The sequence below is a fragment of the Thalia democratica genome, chromosome 2 (assembly GCF_965202585.1).
Source record: "Thalia democratica chromosome 2, ktThaDemo2.hap1.1, whole genome shotgun sequence".
NCBI classification, from domain to species: Eukaryota; Metazoa; Chordata; class Thaliacea; order Salpida; family Salpidae; genus Thalia; species Thalia democratica.
Window position 1 is genome coordinate 25,082,786 of NC_139166.1, and position 21,679 is coordinate 25,104,464.

Sequence of the window (21,679 nt, forward strand, 5' to 3'; positions counted from 1 at the left end):
AGTATAGACAAATAATTTTATCTAGAATTTTTAATACTCAAAAACCTTTTGTGTTCGTGTGCCTATTAACAATATAGCTAAACAGTTAAGTCTACAGAATTTCTAACATGTATAATACAAAGTTCTGCTTACAGTTCAATATAAATAACAACTTACCATTAAGTTTTTTAGTTTTAGAATGTCTTTATCAATACTAGCAAAAGTTTTAAGATCTTATTTTCTAAAGCAGTAGTCGGACTTTTTACATACTCTTTACTAGTATATACTTGAAATAAGAGTTATTTTAGAAAGATAAAATTTTAAAAATTATTGAAATTTATAAACAGCAGTTCTATAAATAAAAAACTGATTTGTTCTAGCTGACTTATTTTAATTAAATCTCAATTATTTAAAATACAAATGTTTTTTTAGGTGCACCGATAGCTGTTCGATTAAATAAATATGTCAATTGTTTAAAAAAAAATAGAAACAATTGCTTTAAAATTTATTAACGGTTTTAACAAAATAAACTTGATCTTTTATCCAAGGTTCTACATATATTTGAAAATTATGGAAAAGATGTTTAAAACAAAGCAACAATCTCTTAAAATTTTGCATTTATAGTCAGTTGATTAATTTTATTTTTGCTTCAGATGATAGTATTAGTAATTATTACAAATGTAACGTTTTTTTATAAATATTTTGTACATTAAAAACTACAAATTATAATCGTTTACATGATCTAATTTTATTAATATTTTAAAAAAATTTTTATTATAGTGTTACAAACTTTAAGTACGTTGATAAATCAAAGCTTAAAACAATAAGCGATATTAACTTAAAAGCTACAATTTTGTTTTCATTTTTTTTATTCGTTTTCGTTTTAAAACGTCTTTTAATTTGCACAATGTTCTTCGAGTTTCGAAAAGTGTTAAAATTTTTAGAACTTTTTTTTAGTTAATAAGAGACTATTTAGTAGTTTTAATTATTTAAGTAGTTTTAATGAACTTTTTGTCGATTTACTTTACGTTTGATTGTATCAAGCAAATATTGATGTAAATAATGTTAAATTAATTTAAAAGTACTATAGAAAATAGTGTTACAGTAGATAAAAAGTATATTTTTAGCATTTTACATTTTCGATGTTGTTATATTGTTTTTTTTTGAAAACTCTGCTTAGCACTCCTCTATATATTTATAAAACATTTATTAAATCTTTTTTTTTTTTTTTTTAAGTTTAAGTTTTTGCGATAAAATATCTTAAAGTCTGACTTCATTGTTTATTATTGTCTTAACTAAAGTATTTGTGACTAAACTTTAAAAAAAGACAGAAAAATACCTTAATACTTTAAAACCAGATAGAAATAACTTAAATTGTTTTTTGACAGCAAAATTCAGCGAAAATATTGTGCATGACAATTTTGAAAAACATTTTGTCTGGCGGCGTTTACTGCGCAGTGTTTATGCAATAACATTTTAATAAACATGATGTTTTATAACAACTCGCATAGCTTTGTTTATGAAACAAGGTTTAGTTGTAAACAGATAAAGCATTACTTTTGCAAGAAACAAACTTTTCAAGACTTTTTTTTGTGTATTATAAATCAAACTTTTCAAAACAAGGAAGCTAAATCATTGTATGTTTTTTAGTCTTTCATCATACAACAATGCTGAAATTAACTTTTGTTGTATAGTAAAACTTGTTTTACTATTTTTCTGCTTTTAGCCAAAAATCCTATTCATTCTTTTTTAATTGTACTGTTTCAAATTAACTTTGTTTTATTTTTGTTACAAAATTTCAAATACTAAAAAAGCTGTTAGTTCTAAGTAAAAAGCCAAAAGCTTCTTTTTAGTCTTAAAATTTAAATCAAATAGCTCATTTGAAGGCTTGAATAGTTATGCAGCAAACGACTTTACAGTTGCATGAAATATATATTTTTTTGTATATCACAAAAAATGTTTATTTTTGCATTTCGCAGAAAAACGCATGCAAATTTTGCCTGCAAAAAGCATGCAAGCAAAAAAACACACTTTCTCCTTCGCACAAGCTTCCTTTCAAAACCTCGGCAGCTTCAAGTGCTGGCCGTTTGTTTCGCGAAACTTTCTTGTGTGCAGACGTTCTGCGGTGTACAAATGGCACGTCATTAGCTTGGTTTACTTTTTTCTCGTGACGTAAGAATGGACACGCGGATTTCTCGAGCATCAAGGTTTACTTTTTCCATAAACATTTTTACGACTTCACTTTGCATAGTTTAAATTTTACCAAAAAAGTAGCACTAAAACGTATTTTTATTTTCTTTCTTTTAATAAAATAAAAAATTAAACAAAATAAGTATAAAAATTTTGAACTAAAAATAAAAAAACTGCTTACTTTAAAGAGTTTTCTGAATATAATTCAATACCTTGTAAAAACTTGTTTAAAAGCAAAAATTATTTGAAAAAAATAGTAAAATGATGAAAATAAAATCTATTCAAAATAATTTTTCGCACAAAAATGTATAATATTGACATACAAAGAGATGTTTTTAAGTAACTAGATGTCTCAAAAAATCTCTCTTTTTACCGCTTGGATTTAGATGAAAGACACTTGCCAAAAAAGTAAATTCCCTAAACTTTCTATGAAGTCTTGCGTATTTTTTCTGAATCATTTTCTGCTGACAGTATTACTGAGTCATGTGAGCATTTTCAAGTGGCTCAAAGCCTCAAAGAGCAATCACAAAAACAATTTGTACATCTGATTATTAACAAAAGGCCGCAGTCAGCAGACTTATCTAAAAATATGCAGCGCTGAACAAAAACCGAACAGCATTTTTTGAGTGCAAAAAGTCACTGGAAACGGAAATGATACAAATAAATGTGTGTTTATTTTAAGCTAATTTTCGCCGTGTGTTTTTGTTTCTTTCACATGCTTGTTTCACGCTCGAGTCTCGCGAGCTTGTTTTGCAAGAAGCTCGTTTTGTCAACACACACAATACACATCTCAGTTTGCGGCCGGATCGAAACCGCAGCTTTTTTTTTTTTTAGTTTTTCTTATTAGCCGCCGCGGCGCCCAGGAAAATTGTGAAGGTGATTTCAACGAAATTAAGCAAAATATTTGTTTACCTCTCTGTGTCGAAAAACAATATTAGCAGGCTACTTCAAATTAAAACCTGGTAGACTGCCTCTCATTAAGGCGCAGATAAAATTAATTATTTTAGTAAACGACGACATTTGTAAGTAAAGCTGATTTTGAAAGGTAGGTTTAATAACGCTTAATTTGTTGTTTTTTCATTAAAAGTTGATGTTGAGGAAAAATGTTTTAAATCTGAAAATTTCAGTCGTATTTTATGGACACTTGATAAATTTTTGAAGCTTGGCGTGTGGCATAAAAACACATATGTCCGGTGCAAAGTGCATAATCGGGTTTGCAATGAAATATGCAAAACAACTTTATTTTCTTTTCATTTCGCCTGTTAACAAGCTTAAATGTCGTCAACCTCTGACCTCTACGACTCAATGAAAGTGGTCTGATTAAAGCATAAAAAACAGCACATTTTTGCCATTGTTCAGTTCTTTTTCATATTCGTAAACTTTTAAACTTTTGTGTAAAAAATTGACTTTTTGTATTTCGTAAAGTTTTTCAACTTCTACCTGCTTTTACAGGCTGAAAAAGTCGTCTTTTTGCAACATAAAAAGAAGATTCTCGCTCTGAAAACATTTTTTCAATTTTCAAGTTTTTCTCGCGAAGCGACCGCGTGATATGTGTGCTGCTTGAAAAGCAGAGAAGAAAAAAGGAAGCGAGTTAGTTGGTGAAGTTGGTGCGTCGCTGCTTATTCGAGTTTGGGTGAGATACAGCTAACATGTGGGTCAAAATTTGGGCTCAGACAGTTATTTTGTTTTGGTTATTTGTTTTTTGTTGTCTTTATGATTTTCTAAGCTATTTAAATATAAATTTTTTGTTTTTAATTTTTGTTCTTGCAGAAATTGTATGCGCTTTGAATTAATACATTTTAAAGTTTTGTTTAAATAGCTTAGCAGCATAGAATAGAGTTTACTTATTTGATACATATAAAAAATAAGAAGAACTTTATAGTAAACATACATTCTAACTAAAACATATAAAAATTATGAAACTATTAAAAAAGATTTTAATTTTATATAAGTTCTAAAAATTAAAAAAGTTAAGTGATTTTTTACAAACTTTTCTGAGTTTGGAAGCGTAAAATATACGTTTTAAACTCACTTATGATAGCAAGGCTTATTTATAAAAAAGGTTTGAGGCGTCAAAGTTAAGAAAAAAGTAGCTATGTTTTAAACTTGTATAAGTTTTGCTTTATTTTAAATATTGGCGTACATAAAAAAAAAAATTTGAAACTAATAGAAATACTCGAACATATCGGCTTCAGAATAAATCCATCATATATGCATTTTATTACTTCATTAGGTTATTCTTGTAGCCAAACACCTGGTCTGAAGGTTTTTCCAGTTTTCAGGACAATATTAGCAGCGACAAAACTTACGTGTTGAAAGTTGTGGCGATCAGCACAGCTTTGCACAACGCAAACCAATGGGTGGATTCAACAAGCGGAACCTGCAAATTGCTTTCAAAGACTTCCGTGTTTCTGAGATGAGAGATAAATTACTCGATGCTCGGCCAGCAGTTTTTTTTTTTCAATGAACACTTAAAAAGCGACATATAAGGCTTTATATAAGAGTGTTGGTCGTGTACTCGTATGTAGTAAACTTTAAACTATTTTTTTTAAACTGTTTTTTAAAACTGTCTAATCTGCCTTTAGACTTTAAGCCGTGATTAATTACCTTATATAACAAATAAAAACTTTAAAATTTCATCACACTGAGTATTGCACTAAAGTTTCCGTGCCAGGAAGTGTCAGAAGGCAGTTACAAACAGCCCACCGCTAATCTTAATAAACACACGAAAAACTTCCTAGAAAACAACAGAAGCAGCAGCAGCAGCTTATCGAACTGCATGCATGTCATCGTGTCGCAACGATTTCTTATGTAATTTTCTTTAATCGCGCAAAGCTGTGACGTTATGTAATGCGAAATCTCACGAAAGTCGCATGCAAAACAACCTAGAGCGCAGAGAGACTGCAGTTTTGAAGTCGGTGTTTGAGAAAAGAGCGTCAGGCATGCATTCTATTTGTGCATTCCTAATGTTTCGAAAGGAAAACTGTTATGCAACGGTGAAATTTTAGAGGAGAGAGCTTATTGCTCGGCTGATAAATTATATATATATATATATTTGAAGAATTGGTTTCATCGAAAACTGCCTCTCAGAACTAATATGACCACGATATAGTGTGACAGATACGAATTTAATCCGTAAGTTGTTGCGCAACCAGTTATTTTGTTATTTAAGTTTTTTGTTTAAAGTAGATTAACTTTGATTTCAACTTTGTCATTTTCTTTCATACTAGACTTAAAATGCATACAAAACTGCTACACTTTTGCTTAGTCATTTATTAGTTTACCAAAGTAAATTTATTTGTCATTAAACTCATGCAACTAACAACTTGTTTAAACTATAGAATATATAATATATGTAATACCTTTAAAATACTTGTTGCAATATTTTTATTTAGAAAGACTCAAAGCAAATCGATCACAAGACTTTTGCAAAAAATCTTTTTTTTTTGTTTTTTGTTGACAGTAAACACTATCAACGAGTTTTTATACGCATGAAGCAAAATAACAACTTGCTTGAGTATTTGGGTTAATTTACCGCGTTTAAAGTGTTACGAAACTGAAAATAGAGAAAAAACTAACAGTTAATCAGCTTACGTTTTCTTTATCTTATTTAAAAATTAAGCAGCATTTTTTGAAGTTTATTTAAATTTCATGCTCAGCCAATTTTATGCATAAAAAAAAACTTTATTGAAAAAAGCGCAGCAAAAATGCGGAAGTCTTCTTATGTCACGCGCTCAGCAAAACAGTCCGTCTTACGTAACCAGCTGCTTTTGTAACCTTCCGCACGACTAAACCACTTCCAATAGCCTTGCAGCTCTTCATGCGCTGCTAAAGTGTGAATTAAAGCCGAATGTTTTGCACTGATAGTATCTGCTTGTGCGGTTTTCGTTGACGATTCGTAGTAAGTTTTGTTGGCTGTTACACAAGCAGCAACGTAACAGGCGTTGTAAGTCTGTGAACTAACAGTGAAGCGTCTGCAGTAAAAACAAAGCTTAATTAAGTAAAATTTAAGCTCTGTAGACTAATAAACTTAATTGATTTAAAAACTTAAACTCTGCACAAACTTATGTAAGTATCAGTTTACGCGAGTTCGGATGTTTTTCTAGAAAAGTTCTTAACTTAATGCAGGTGGCATTTTGCGTTTAAAGTTACAAATCGAAGAAGTAAACAAAGCTGCAAATATAATTAGTAATAAACAAAAATTTAACTAAAAAAATAAACTTTTTTATTTTCAACTCAAAAAAAATTGCAACAGATTTATAAGCTGCTTTTAAACTGTTCTAAAAACAAACACCAAGAGAATAACAAAGAGCCGTACAATCATGGAGAGAGACTTTTTCGTCATCAATTGCCCCGATGAAAACATGAAGGACCGAATAAAGGATTTGAACAAGTTTAGATTAAGTGGACTCTTTTGTGATCTGCGCATTATTGTGAAGAATAATGAGTACAGGGTCGGTTTTGTTGCACAATAAATAACTAAATAGCTCGCCTTGCATTGACCGCTATCAATATAAATGCCCCGTGTTTGCTGAAAAACTTGACTATTGCTTTAAATATTTTGGCTGTTTTTTTTTTGATTTTAAACCAAATTTACAATGGCTTTGCTTTTACAGATTAACTTAGCTCTAAAACTCGTAGTACAAAAAAATGTTAAATATGTATACAGCTAATCAATAACTTCGAACTAAAAACGTATTTATAAATAAAAAAATAATTAGTTTGAACCTAATCAGTTTTCTTCTGCATAGGCACACAAGTCTGTAATTGCCACTGCGAGTGATTTCCTCTTCAACCAGCTGAAGGAGAAAGAAGGTTCGCAGCAGAGAGGAGTCCACCCGATGACCACCATCACTCTGGACCAGCTGAACTCGGCGGGCTTCAAACCGCTCCTGGAGTACATTTACACGGGAGTGCTGTCAATCAAGCTGGGAAACATATTCGACGTTTTAGCAGCTTCCAGCTATTTGCAGATGTTCGAGGTGAGTAATTAGTGCTAAGTTTTAAAACTAGTTTTTTCATTAAACAAGACACATAAAACAACTTTTTAAAGGTCTCAAGGAAAATTCAGCAGCACTGCAGTCAGGTGTACCAGCAAAACAGCTTCACACAAATGCTGTCAAGAATATTCAACCAAGCGCTTGTACCACCCCATCTGATGCCCGGGTGAGTATTTTTTGAAAGCCTTATTTGGTGAAAAATACAAAAATAACTTATTTCTACCTGAGTCTGTTTTTTCAAGATCTGTTTATAAAATCAAACATGAACAGAATGCCACCAGCATTCAACATTCAACACCAGCTTCCTCATCACATCCCTCCTCCATCAAACGCGGACGCCCTTGCTGCTGCTTCCATTCTAGGGGGATTCCCCCAACCGCAACACAACGAAAAGCTGGCCACGATTCAGAACACGCTGCACCTTCAGCAGGAAAAGCAGCACCTTGGCCAGTTGTACCCGGGACACGGGCAACCGAAACTGGACATGGCGGGAAACTTGGACCAAATCGACCCGGTCATGTTGGAACGAATGAGGCAGTACGCTGGTTTGTTTTTTAGAGTTTTGTTATATTTAAACATAATTTTTAAGTTTGAAGTTTTTAATAGCTACCGAATCCAACTATATCTAATCACTTAAAAGTGAAACAACTTCAGGTGTAAAACCGCTGCAAACAGACTACAAACAAAAAGGCAGTCGAAAACACGACTTCGAGCAATCTCAGGCCGAAGCTTGCCACCAACACGCATCGACGCCAAACAAACTTTCAGTGCCGACTATTCAGGACAAAAAGGTTAAAACGGACCATCACGCGAGTGCACTAGTAGACAGCCGGAAAGACCGCCCGAGTTCAGCCGATGACATTAACTCTAAAAAGCACAAGCTTTGTAAGTTTTAATGAAATTTTGTAATGATTGTTTAAAAGATAGTTAATTGGGTTTGTGCACAGGCAACATCTCAGCCAAATCCGAGACAAACTCGGTCTCCTCAGGTGAACTGGAAAACGTCAAGGTGAAGAGAAACAAGAGCTGCGACGACCGGGTTCACCAAGTGCCGCGTTGCTACGAAAACGAACCCAACACCAACAACTGCAACAACAAGGTCGCCCTCGAAAGTTCTTTTGAGGGAGCACGGCGGGAGCGCTTGAAATCCTCAGGTTCGTGTTCAATTCTTCTTAAAACACCTCCTTAATTGAACTTGCTTTGTGTGCATTTGACTTTTGCCGTTGTGAAAATTCCTTCCGCTCTCGACGTGAAGGGTCACAAACATTAAGTATTGCACTTTTAACACCATTTCAGCCGCCTCACGCCAATATGTCATCGTTTGCTCGAAGCTTGTTTACATAGGCAAATAAGGCGACTTATGCTGAATAAGATCTGTTTATAATTTGAATTCAGTTTAATTTAATAGTACAAAAAATATACTGGTTTCAACTTGAATTGCTAGCTTTTCGACTTAAGATTTGGATTTAAGTTGTTTCAAAGTTTTTTTATTAATTCTTTTTTTTATATATAAGACGCGTAGAAGTTAAAAAGTATAGAAAAATATATTTTACTGTTAGCTTTTACTACAAATCATTGTTTTAGTTAAATAGGTTAGAAACTTAATTTGAAACATTTATACTTTTTCTTTTGAAAGCAATGAAAAAAAAATTTAGAAACCAAAAGTCTGACAAAAAGCTTAGTTTATTTAAAATTTACTCCTTTTTAATCTCACACACGTTAGGTAGTACTGCCAGCACTTGACTATTTTATTACTGTCTGGTTTGAAGCCGTTTCCTGCTTTGCCAGCGACAATAAGAACTTTTTCGACTTCGCACCCTGCAACCACTTGTGCGGCGTCTCACCAGCACTCTCGCTAATTTCTTCCGGCTTCAGAAGGATATTTGAAAGTTTTCTGCCAGCAGCAAGTCGCACGAAGGTCACGTGGCAAATTCTGATGCTGAACGGCTGCCTTTTGTCGATCGCAGTTCGTTGAAAAACCGATGCTCGACGAACAAAAGTTGCTGCGTCGGCCCATTGTGTTGCGGACCGTGCCGTTGTCCGGTTGTGTGCCACGAGCGCAGGAAAATAAGCCCTCTTCATATGCATATTTATCATAACACACGCGAACAATGAACGCGAACCCCGCGCATATAACAGAGCTCATTGCATTCAATGCACAGCGGGCGACCCTTTCTAACGTTTTCTTCGGCTCTTTATACGCTCTGTGTTCGTTTTGTTAACAAAGGGTGCAACAGGAAAAGGCTCATATTTTGTGTGTACTTGTGTTGAATAGACGAGGCATGAACGAAAAGGTAAAGGCAAACCGTTTTGTTGTTTCCAAAAGCTTGCCACGAAACCGCAGTTCCATAGAAACTGCAGCAGCGAGCATCTTAAGTTTTTCCAGTAGATTGACCGTTTTTCAATAAAAAGTTTTGTTTTTGGTGAACTTGCTTCGATTTTTTTTACAAATTAATTACACGATTATTTAGTAGTTTCCTTTCGCATGCCTTGAGCAGATAGCAAAAATTTTGAATAGTTCGGCGGCATCACAAAAGCATTGAAATTAAAGTTTCACAAACTGCAACTACTATGAATAAGATGATATGTTGAATAAACAATGCTTTTCGTTTCAACCACTTCCTCATATTACTTGCATAATCATTTTTTCAACTTTTTATGCCTTTAGGTCTTCTTATATAACTCACGATTCTTTATGTAACTCACGATTCTTTATATAACTAACACTGGATTCTACAATTCCGAAAGCGGACGAAAACAAGGCTTGAAGGCATTTTTGCACACGTGATAAAAATGTTTAAAATAGCTTATAATTTTTCAGATAACTTTATTTTAAAGGTTTGGCAACCATGATTACTTAGCACACGCTACGAACGTACATAAGTTTTCGCAAAGCGTTTTCTTTAGATTTTGAAAAAAGAACACATGATTAATGATAATTTTGTTGTAAAAGGTGTTACGCCAGCCTATTAAGTAAGTATGCAGTTTTCTTCAAATAAACATTTAACACATCAAATTCACACGGCAACCTGTATTTAAATACGCCTCAGTTTATTACCAAACCACACTAACTTAATTTTTCAGCGCTTAAACCGTAATTGTTTTTTACCAACAATTCCAAATCTCTTTTCAAACATCAGCGTTCTGTTTGGATTAAAAAAAACAGTTTAAGTTTGATTTTGGAATTTCCTGTAATTAAGCTTGCCATTGTCTAATTGAAGTGGATGCAGATGTGCTGTCCTGCTTAAATCCAAATTGCTGCCCGGCGAAACAATGGGCCGGGTGCATTCAGTTTGCCACTCGACATTTGGGCGCGCACCAGACAAACTACAGCAATTTCAAACCGGTTCAATGTAGCTGATGATTTCCTTGCACTTTTTATTTGGCTACTGTTAGCCTTTTTCGGCTTTGTTTGCTTGTTTGTTTGGCTTGCTGTTGAAAAGCTGTTCACTTTTGGTGTTTACCTTTTCTTTATCAGCCGTCTATTGAAAATAAGATAAATAAGTTGAAGCGCAGTTTTTTTTTTGTTACGTCACAAAAGCCGCTGCTTCTTTCATCTGTTGCGTGTTAATCAAATGCAAGGTTGATGTTTTCTTTTGGAGAAAAGTGTTTGGGGGTGTTGGTTGAAAGTTGGCCAAAGCTTTCTATCTAAACATGAAATACCTCAGTTTACAAAAAAGATTTTAACTTAAAAGCTTGCACGCAATAAATTTTTATTTAAAGAAACATCAAATATTTTCTTATTCACTAATCTTTTTTTCAGTATTTTATAATAAACTATAACATCGTTTCAAGTAACTTTTTAAAAGTTTAGTTTAATACACATCTGTTTTTGAGAAACGTTTTCATTTGAAATTTTTTACCAATTACTAATGTCATTCAATGAGTCTTTGCTTGCACACAAAATAAACCTAGCCCATTGTTAACTTTAGGACAAAAGCTTTGCCAGTTCATTGTCCACGCACGCATGACAAAAAGTTTTTAAAGTTTTTTTTTGCAATTTTTCATACCAAGTGCATGTTTGTTTTTAAAAGCAACAATTCACGTTCAGTAGTCAAATTCAAAAACCAACCAAACATTTTGTTACATTGCTTAATTTAAACTTTGCTGCACTTTTTCCTTATTAAGAACTTGTAAAAAGCAGTTCGTTATGAAAGAGACTTGTGAGGCTTTGCGACAACAAAAACGTTTTCTTCTCGGCTATTTTTAACGCCACTCTTGATCCTATTTTTGCATTGCGGTGAGGTCTTTTTAAAGCACAAGGCAACACGAGAAGAGGGTTCGCAAAAGGACATTCGAATTTTTAATTTCGGCCGCCCAAACACAGCGCATTGTGCTGAGCACCCTTGAAAATGCACCGTTCTCATTAAGCCGCCTTTATTCAAAAAGCGTTTTGCAGTCGGTTGTTGGCTGAGCTCGTTCGGCGTGTTGTTGTAAGTGCATTGTTGCCCGCGAGACCGAGTTCGACTTTCCCATGCAAAACATCGCCGCTGCAGAATTATTTGTGTTTCTCCTGTATTATACCTTTGGTTAACACCTAGCTCGTTGACTTTTCGAGGATCCGCGCTCATTGTTGAAGCTGGGTTGAGAGCGGAATTAGCTCGTTAGAATAAGTCCGTCACCGACGAGCTGCAAAGAAAATAGGGGGCTGATAGGCGATTGCGTGTGGGAAACAAATTAAAAGCTTGCAAGTAAACAAAAGGGGGTAATGTAAGCGAACGACGCGTTGGTCTGATAAAAAAGTCATTGCATAAACCAGCTAAAAAAATTGTTTCAAAACGAGAAAATTTTATTCCAAAAGGAAGATAAACCAATCGATTGCTTGTTACAACACGCGAGAGGTGCAGAATAAACAAACTTTCACACCAAACAAAAACCAAGCTGCAGCAGATGACACGCGAACGCCACCGTGATCAATTCCGTGCCCTGCTCGTGAGGAACAGTAGCGAGTTGGCGGAATGGCGAACGCTCTGTTTGTTTTCAACACAAAAGGGCGTCTCGCCCACCAGATGCCCTTCAGATGGAAAAACGGCGGTCAGATACGAAGGTGTTTGCACATGACAACGCCGTTCATGCTTTTTGACGTGCAATAATGGATATTTCAATTTGTGCTTTTATTCTTTCGCATTGTCGACGCTTTTAGCAGCCTGCGCAGTTGCCAATGTCAATATTTTTAATCGATTAGCCTTTATTTATGTTTTTTGTAGTTTTTGCAAAAAGCGGTTGTGCACTCAATACATCACGACATTCTGCCTTTTTATGTTTGTATTTATTATTTTCAAATCAAAAAAACAGTCAATACGACAGTTTTATGCTACTAATGTTTTATTTTTAATGATTGTACCAAACTGTTTAACTTTAAAAAATAGGTGTATACGCTAAATAAAATCTACAAAAATAAAAAGTTTTAGTTTGAGAAATGTTAATTTTTCGAAATGATAGCTCTCACGTCGTTCAAACGCTAAAACAACATGGAAACACAAAATGTTTATCCAAAAAAAGCTGGGCAAGAAAAAACAATTAAGCCGACGATTGTTTGTGTAGGCATGTGGTGAGGGGAAGCAAACAGCTTTCTTGTACTTTCAACACGCAGCTGAAAGCTCGATCCCTTCATGCATGACGCTTGCACTTTTGACTCGATCAAGTTGCCAGCACCGTCGTATTTACGTCAAAATTTCAACAAAAGTTTCAAGTTGCAACAAATTTTTAAAGTTAAAAGCGAAAATCACGCGCACTTGCACAAACCGTGGGTTTTCCCTCGCAGGCAAGGTTGGGGATTTTTCGTGATGCTTGAGTTCGGCGTCTCGTTCCAAGTAGCTGCTGCAGCCCCCCCCACTTTTCAGCCAGTCAGAAGGCGACAAATGTTCATCGGCAGCAGAAAACGCTCGCATGCAATTGAAGTGCGAGGAAGCGACACATGCCGAATCGGAATTTCCCCCCTTGAAATGTTTTTGATGTGCAGAAGATTCTCGCTTATTACTCACGATGCTTCGGCCAATTATTCGAGCGTCACCAACTTGTACTCGACTGCGCTGAACCGCCGTCAAAAGAAGAAAGCGAAATGAAACATGTAGCTTTCAGATTGCATCGGACTCGTTCGAGTTTGTGTATTGAAAAAGCCAGCAAAGAAGGAAGTGAAAGCCGCATTAAATATTCATGCCGCCTTTTATCGATGCAGCTTAAACGCGCGATCTCGTTGTAATTTGGGGAAACTTACATCGCGCCAGCTTGTTGTGCTGCGCTGCGATTATCTGCCCGGTTACCATGGATACAGTTGCCAGGTAACACCGTCTGCAGGTGGTATATAAGCATTCTACAATCGGGCGTGTGCTTTGTTACGAAGTACACCCTGTTTCGTCTGTCATTGAAGCTAGCAGACATAAAATTTGTTGTCACAGAATACTTGACGCGCACAATTTGCATCGATTTTTGTTAAGCTTTAAAAATTTTATCACATAAATCTCGTCGATTATCTACAGAAGCAATAAGAGTGACTGGTGCAAACAGTAATTTATAGTTTCCTGTAAATTTTGTATTTTTCAAGCTTGTTTGGTCGGAGCATCTGTTAAGTAATTAGTTTAGCGGTCGTTCCAATTAAATAAAAAGCCATTAAAAGATTACAAAAGCAAACGGCAGGCGTGTGGAGCATTTTAGTATCCGCTGTGTTTGCATATTAACCGGGCAGTATAAAGCAAAAGGACAACAAAAAAGGTATTCGCAGTTCACTGGCCTTGAAAAAACTCAATAAGCTTCTTAATGACAGCAGCCGTTGTTGGCAGTACAAACAAATCGAACTCGAAGACTTTTGTCGGTGTTTGCCACTTGCACTCGTTAAAACCTGGTGCACTTTTCTTGTTCGACAATTTAAATTGGCAAACAAGCAAACAAACAATCATGACAGGGAACAAACAAGATGATTTCGAAGAAATTTAAAGGCAGCTCGAGTGCACGCCATCAAAAAACACATTGCCGTCTTTTGATTGGCTGCGGCCGCTCGTAAAAGTGCTGTCTTTTTACGGCTTCTTATAAAAGCGGCACGCGTTTGTGTGAGCCTTCGGACAAACACAAGATGCAGCATAAGTGCGCCAACAACAAACGGTCGCGTGCCCGGGCTGAACGGCAGTAAATTTAATGACAACAAAACAAACGCTTAGGGCTGGATATTTATGAGCTCATCTTTTAATACGCTCGTAATAACTTTTCGTTGGTCGCAAGCTCGGACTTGCCCGGTTATGACGCGCGCACCTGTGCAAGTTTGCACTGTGACGGCCAAGTCATCGCAATTAATGATTTTAATTTTTCGGCTTCTCAAACGATGATTTACAACCGGTAACTGGCCGGTGTGATTATGACGTAACACCATGTTGGCAAACGGAAAAGCTTTCGAGTCGCAAATGTGTGCGTCACACGATCAAATCAGTCGAAAGCCCCTAATCCGGATTCTGTTACATAACACAAGAAAATCGATGTTGTATAAAAAAAACAAAAAAACAGTCTCCCGCCAAACGGCTCGCACGAACTTTCATTCATTATTTTTTTGCAGCCGTCGCCTTTTTCGTTTTCATTCATGCGGTTGCCATGCATGTGACTGCGGTTGCCATGCATGCTAATGTTACTACGCCGTTACTACGATGCAAGAGAACTAAGATTAGCGCGGCGCAGTTTGAAAAGCAAATTTTTTGTTTTCACGTTCGGTCTGTAACCTTTCCCGAGCACCACGAGACACGCCAGAAATAGTTTTGCGAAAATAAAATCAAACTTCGAATGAGCTGTTCTGGATGTAGTAAGCAGAAAAAGCTTACATCAGAGAAGGAAAAACTTTGGTTTGTTGCATAAGATGTTGGAAATTGTTACGTGTACACACACACACACACACTGGAAAGGCTGCAAGCTGATTGATACAAATTCCGAACATCACGATCTACATGCTGTGATATTCGATGGCTGTTATGCAACAGCTTGTCTCCAATCAGCCCATTATTCAACGACGGCACCACCCATTTGTTTTGTTGTGAAGCAAAGCACTTTGCGTTTGCATTAAGAGCTTAAAGATGCTGTTTGAGATAATTAGCCAATTTATTTTGTTTATTGAAGTTAAGAATACAGTTTAAAGTTTTTTGTTTTGCAGTCAATGAAAAAACAATTTAAGTGAGAAGAAACATTACTGCTTTTATCTTTAATTGTTTCCTTTGCGTTTTAAAACGATATTTTCCACCCGGTCGGTTAGAATAAGCAGCTTAAAATGCACTCCATCACTCAAAGCTGCTTTTGCACCAGAAAAATAAATAGAATACTTTTGTGCGGCACTTCTGAGTGCAAAAACGCAGAAAGCTGGTGGCGCTTTGATAAGAAAAAAAAAAACAAACTTCTTATGTGCATTACACCTTTGCCTAGCCTTAAATTCGCCAGTACTGCGTTACTCGCCTTTTTATTGTCTCCCGCGAGGAGTCGGCACGCACAAAAGGCTTGATTGTTCAAACACACAAACACAAAGTTGGAATGTTTCCGTCAGTAAACTATTTTTGACTGAGCAACATTGTTCTGAAAGCGAAAGTGCATGCGCAAGTTTGTAGAGAGAAAGTTTTAAAAAGCTATTTCTAAGCAAGACTTTTTGCAAACAGTTTCATAACGTTTCACATAAAGTGCAGCCTTTTTTTTTAAGTCAAACATCATTTGAAACACAAATTGACCGTTTGCCTTTCGATAGGTATTAATGCTTTAATTTAAATATCAGTTGTTATTACTCTTTCGGGCCGCGCTTCCGGAATAATATTTTCATTGCCCATGCATGGTTGCCCGTGACTCGGCCGGTGACCAGCTCTGTTTTCGCACCCTGGAAACACGACTTCACGCCGAGTCGGGCCTGAAAGGAACGGCGTAGGCATGGCAACAAAAGGCCCAGCTTGCTCCGCGATCAAGTCTCGAGTGAGTTCAGGCGAATTTAATTAATCGCCGCGCTTTCTGTTGTTCGGCCAAAGCATGCATCAAAAGCTGTCGAAGGTTTTTATGAAACGGCAAAGCAAACTTGGTTTTGGTATTGAGCCTTTAAGAAGTGGTCGGCTGAACGAGTTTTGTGCATTTCGTTGTGATATATCACGTAGGGCCCACGAAGCTGTTGTTACAAGATAAACTTAAACGTTCATACAAAAGCTTATCTTTTTATGGTAAGGTTGCTTCATTGCTTACATATGGTGCAAGATTTTTTTAAAGTTACTATAGGCTTGTTGTGGAACTTAGTCAAAATCTAAAAGAATTAGGTTATTTTTCGTTAGTTTTATTCGTTAAGTTAAACATTAAAAAGGTTTCTAATTTTTTTTCACAAACTTTTCTAATAAACTAAACTTTGAAAATTACTAAAACGTTTAATGTAAGTAATGTTATAAGTCCAAAACTACCTATTTTACATGCCTTAACTAGGTAACAATTTTGAAAAAATTCCAACCAAGTCAAAAAAAGTCTAGCATTAAGCATTGAAGCACTTCCATTGTTTTATGTAATACTTTAAAGTAGGCGAGAAGAGAGTTGATTAAACGCTTAAATAATGTTATGAAGTTGCAAAACAAAGTTGTTTCATAACGGTTTCTGTGTTTTTTTCTTGCGCTGTGAATATTTCAAATTATAATGCCATCAATTCTTTATCGCTATCTAAGAAACCATGCTCCAATGTTTTGGGTTAAACTTCGAACTTTGCATGTGTTTTATCGGTGCGTTTTTTGCTCCGTAGCGCCAAACAGCGGTTAGGACTGACGTTAGTTGTTAAATGTTTTTCTTTACTACTTATACAAGTGTTTTAAAAGTTTTAAAGGAAATGTTATATAACAATCGTTTATTTTTAACCGTAAACTTATACGCATATCTACGAAAAGATTTTTGCAAATGATATTCGCACAGTGCAACTTGAGAGTTCAAAGGCTTTTATAAATATTTCTTAGTATAAACTTTGTTTAAGCAGCGTACAGTTTCTCACAGTATAATCAGCGAGACAGTATATAATATAAACATACTTTAGATTTTCTACAAAAACTTTATAGATATTAAAAGAGTATTTTCTTACGTCTCTTGCATAACTGTTTATTTATGCAATCAAACATACGTTTTAAATTTATATAGATAAACAAAGTTTAAAGCATATTTATGCTAAAACGATGTTTATAAAACAAAATATGTAGACTCTTTTCTTCTTTTACTGAAATGTTTGCTAAATAATAAAGACCCTAAATAACCACATAATAATTTTCTGTAGATTACAAACAACAAAACGAACAAGCTAAACTTGATGAAGATGCCAAAGAAGCGCCGATTAACCTGGCCAATGTTAAGCCATGCGTTCCACCAATGACAAGCCTGAATCACCGAGCTCCGTCGAATCAGCAGCTCGTCCAAATGCTGAGGAAAGGAAAGGGCGAAGCCAGCAAAGCCGACAGTTAGTTGCTTTTTTAAGTTTACAAACTAAACTAAGTTAAGAAAAAAGTTAGTTGTAGTACAAATACAATATGTGGAAAGAAGACGTGAGTTGTAGTGAACGTATATGAACTTTATAAACTTTTTATGTTGTTTTTAATTTTTAAAACTTTTGAGTTTAAAACTGTAGTAAACCGAAAAACACAAAATAGCTGGATATAGGAAAGTATTTAAAATCAAAGAACATAAGTCTATTACAAGTAATAATCTTAAATTAAATTTTTTTTAAATTTTGTTTCAGTTTTACTACAAGTTACTACTGTAGATTAAGATATACTAAACACAGTAAAGATTTGATTGATAAAAACTAACAAATAAACCAAACATGTTTGATATTTTTATAATAAACAAACAGAAGCGATGGTCGACGAATTTGCCAACAAGCTGCTTGGAAACCCGGGGGGAGTCCCCTTTGACCAGTTCGACGCCGCCCGGTACAAGAACTTGTTGGAGAAGATCAACGGGGAGCACATGCGCCAGTATCTCCATGGCAACAGGATGGCCCCCAGGCAGCACTGGTTGGGGCAGCGCGGCAAAATGTTCCCCGTCAAACCGCATCGCCACGGCGACGCGCCGACCAGAAGCTCGGCGATGAACCACCACGCGGGAAGTATGACGTCACAAAGAGAAGTAGATCTACCGAAGCTCGTGAGTTTGAAACTGTTTTCAGAAAAATAACTCAGTTGACGAGTTTCTAATATTGGTATGGAAATAAATGCATTAAAATTAAATCTTTAATGTTTCTGTGAACTTCAACTTTGCCACTACTTCTGTTTTTTATTATTCAGTGTGGTCTGAAAGGCTTTGCTTTGAACAAAAATAAAAGTTATAATTTACCACTCACTGTAATTTAGATCTTAAAAGCTCCTTTAACTTTGACCATAATTTGATTAGTTTACAATTTTCCGACATAATTAAAACCGTTAATATGCCATTCCAAGTTTCTGCGTGATTAATGCAGAAAGTTCAATTAAAATTCTTGCAAATTCCAATGTTTGAGAAACTTTGCAAGCGCAGCCATTACATGCTTCATTAACAAAGTATGAAATAAAAGCAAATTTATTGGTTGATACGAGAATTTTTGCATGCAGTTTTTTAAATTAGGCATGTTTTTCCCTGATGCGCATTCTTATATTCTAACTTTGTACACAGCCTTCGACGGGAAGATACTCCACTGTGAGAAGAAGAACTCTGCAGTCAAACAAACCAAAACCGTACCAGTGCAAAATTTGTAACTCGACGTTTACAAGGTAAATAAATGTACTATTATAAAAAATCAAGCAATAGAAATCAAATTATTTTTTAGAGTTAAAATAAAACTCATTTACAGATACCACAACCTTAAGCAGCACGTGAAACTTCATTCAGGAGTTAAGCCGTTCGAATGCGACATTTGCCATAAGAAGTTCACAAGAAACTACACTTTGAAACTTCACAAAGCAAAAGTGAGCATTGTTTTTAATTGAAGCATTATTCTTTTAATTTTAGTTACTAAAACAACAATAAATTTACAGCATTACAGCAAGTCAGGAGGACATAGCGCGCTTTCGAGTTCTTTTGAAAACGAAGCGAGTTACGACAGCCTGAACTTTTCGAACAGATACAGCCCTTGTGAGTTATTCAATCAGTCATACTTGTTAACTGTTTTGGTTTTTTTTAATCGATTAAAAGTCAACCAAGGCAAAAAAAAAATTAAGATTAAACTTAGATTTACAAAAGAATATATTGTAATAGATAGCACAGTTACAAAAAACATAAAAACAAATTAGTTTACCAACAAACGTTTCAGACATCAGAAGGGCGACATCAAACGAGCACCTGAACACCCCAGAAAGTTACCGCGGCATGACGAACGTCGGTTACCAGGGCGACAACCGCAACTCGTCCTCCCCCACGAGAGGCTACTCTACCGGTTCCTCCTCCGTCGCGTCGCCATCCGAAGGCGGAGAGATTATGATGTCACAGACGAGCAGCAGGGACAAGAGCAAGGTGAGGTACGGGTTGGACTCACCGGGGGGCAGCAGTGGGGACGGCAGGTTCGCCGTCGAGGGTCGTCACGGGTCTTCCCCTGAAATGAAAGTCATGCTCAAGCACCAGGATGAGGTTCCGACGGATCTGAGCGTGGAAAAAAAGTTTGTAGTTTAGTAGAAACATTAATATAAATCAATTTATTTTTTCTTAACTTAAAGTTATAAATTGATAATAATACTTTTTGATCTGCTAGTTGGTTTTAATAAGTTTACAAATATAAGTTTTAACAAAACTCTGAGATCAAGTTTTGTAGCATGTGTGTTTCATACTAAAAAAATATAAAACAATTTGTTTAACTTATTGTAAAATAATTGACGGACTTTTATATGTAAATAAAAGCTGCACTGACTGTGGTTACAAGCTGAGCTTAACCGAAACACTTTTTTTACAGAAATTGAGTAATTGAAGTTCGAAATAAATGAATTCTGATGAAGCTGACAGTCAAAAATGAGTTGATCGGATTGGAGCTTTTCAAATGTTTCTCGTTTTAGTTAAATAATTGAAGAGAGTTATAACAACATGTGTTTTTGAAAGAACTATTCAAACAATAAAATTTTTAGTGTGCTGCTGAATTTAAACTTCGTACTATCGCGTCAGAAAATTAGTTTTCTGTTGCTAAAGTTAAAAAAAACACTAACAATTTCTACTACAAAAAAACAATTTCTGAGTAACACACACCTTAGTATCATTCTATTTAAAATTTGTACATTCGCGTTTTTTAAAATTTGCACTATTTTAATGGTTTAAAATAAAAAAAAGTGTCTAAAATCTTTTATATTTAAGATACTTGTTAATTATTATAAAACTACTGTTTATTTTTACAAAACAAACAATTTGTACAACGCTTAAGTGCCGCGAAACAGAATGCCTTACTATTTCATTCAAAATAGTATAAAATTAAAGTGGTCTTATTTTACGCCTGCGCCTTTTCAGTATTTCGTTTGCACCAAAGTTTTCAGTAATCAACTGCCTAGCTGTCTTTTAAATGTAACTAACGGTATCAAACACGTTTGAACGTAATTCACTTGTTTCGAAGTACAAGCTTAGTGCTAAAAATTAACGGTACATTTTTGGTTCTAATAATTAGTGTATATTTAAAGGTGCACAGTTTTTTTTATTGTTGTGAAATTAATTTCATATGCAAGAACTTTCATTTTCTTGCTTGTATTAGTGCTTTACTGTATTTGTCTTTTTTTTTGCTCCAGTCATTTCAGTTTTAAACTTTTATACGTTTATACTCAGTTGTGAAACAGTTTTTTTTATTTCTATCCTGACTAGTAAGACTTAATTAATGATTAAAAATATTATTTTTTATCATTCCTTTCAATTTTGAACTGTATTATTTCATGTACTTATTGAAATTTTTTTTATTTTTACGCGATTTTTGTTTGTGTTAAAATGTTAATAAATTGAGCTGATTTCTTTAACTCGTTGTATAACTTAATCTAAAAATACTATAAGAAACTAAACTAACTTGATGGTTTCTCCAGTAAAAAATTGTTACAAAGCTTTGAGAAAGCACATTGTCTATAAGTTTTGTTTTGGTAAAAACTATTGTGAAACTAAGAAATACTATAGAAGATATTACTAAATAAACAAAGACACGCCCACTTTAAAAGTTTATTTAAGTTATAAATACTATATAAAAATAAAACTATACTACTTGCAACTCATAAAAAACAATATTTTTTACAGCTTTGGCTTTAAAAATCAGTGACTTTTAAAACTTTTGTTAATTATAAAAACGTAACTTTAACAAAACAAAAAAAAAACTATAGCTTTGCCTAGTATGGTATCTATCAAAAAAGTTGTAAGACAGATTGACCGGGCTAAAAATTTGAACCAAGTTTTTACGTTTATAATAATTTTAATCTTGAATCTACAAAACTTAAAACTAAAGTTTTTCATCTTACCGATAAATATTTTTTTTATATGAATCAATTAGATTTTGTTTATTTGTATAAGCTAAATTGTAACAGTAAAATATAAGAAAACAACTTGAATTATTAATAGTTTTA

At 34.7% G+C, this 21,679-nt stretch overlaps 1 protein-coding gene across 2 annotated transcripts; it reads left to right on the forward strand.

Annotated features, from left to right (window-relative positions):
- The first annotated feature begins 3,786 nt into the window (after window positions 1-3,786).
- LOC145849872 (uncharacterized) lies at window positions 3,787-21,057 on the forward strand. 2 transcript variants are annotated; one of them, XM_082954965.1, is made up of 14 exons: window positions 3,787-3,859; window positions 6,425-6,623; window positions 6,921-7,151; window positions 7,223-7,335; window positions 7,440-7,714; window positions 7,845-8,054; window positions 8,117-8,323; window positions 17,413-17,592; window positions 17,986-18,278; window positions 18,783-18,880; window positions 18,961-19,075; window positions 19,145-19,241; window positions 19,420-19,762; window positions 20,053-21,057. In XM_082954965.1, the coding sequence occupies exons 2-14, from the start codon at window positions 6,492-6,494 to the stop codon at window positions 20,057-20,059; spliced, it is 2,301 nt and encodes a 766-aa protein (XP_082811091.1). In that variant the 5' UTR covers window positions 3,787-3,859; window positions 6,425-6,491; the 3' UTR covers window positions 20,060-21,057. The 2 variants fall into 2 exon arrangements, with proteins under 2 accessions (XP_082811091.1, XP_082811089.1); XM_082954963.1 differs by having other exon boundaries at window positions 7,824-8,054; window positions 20,053-21,056.
- The last annotated feature ends 622 nt before the right edge of the window (window positions 21,058-21,679 follow it).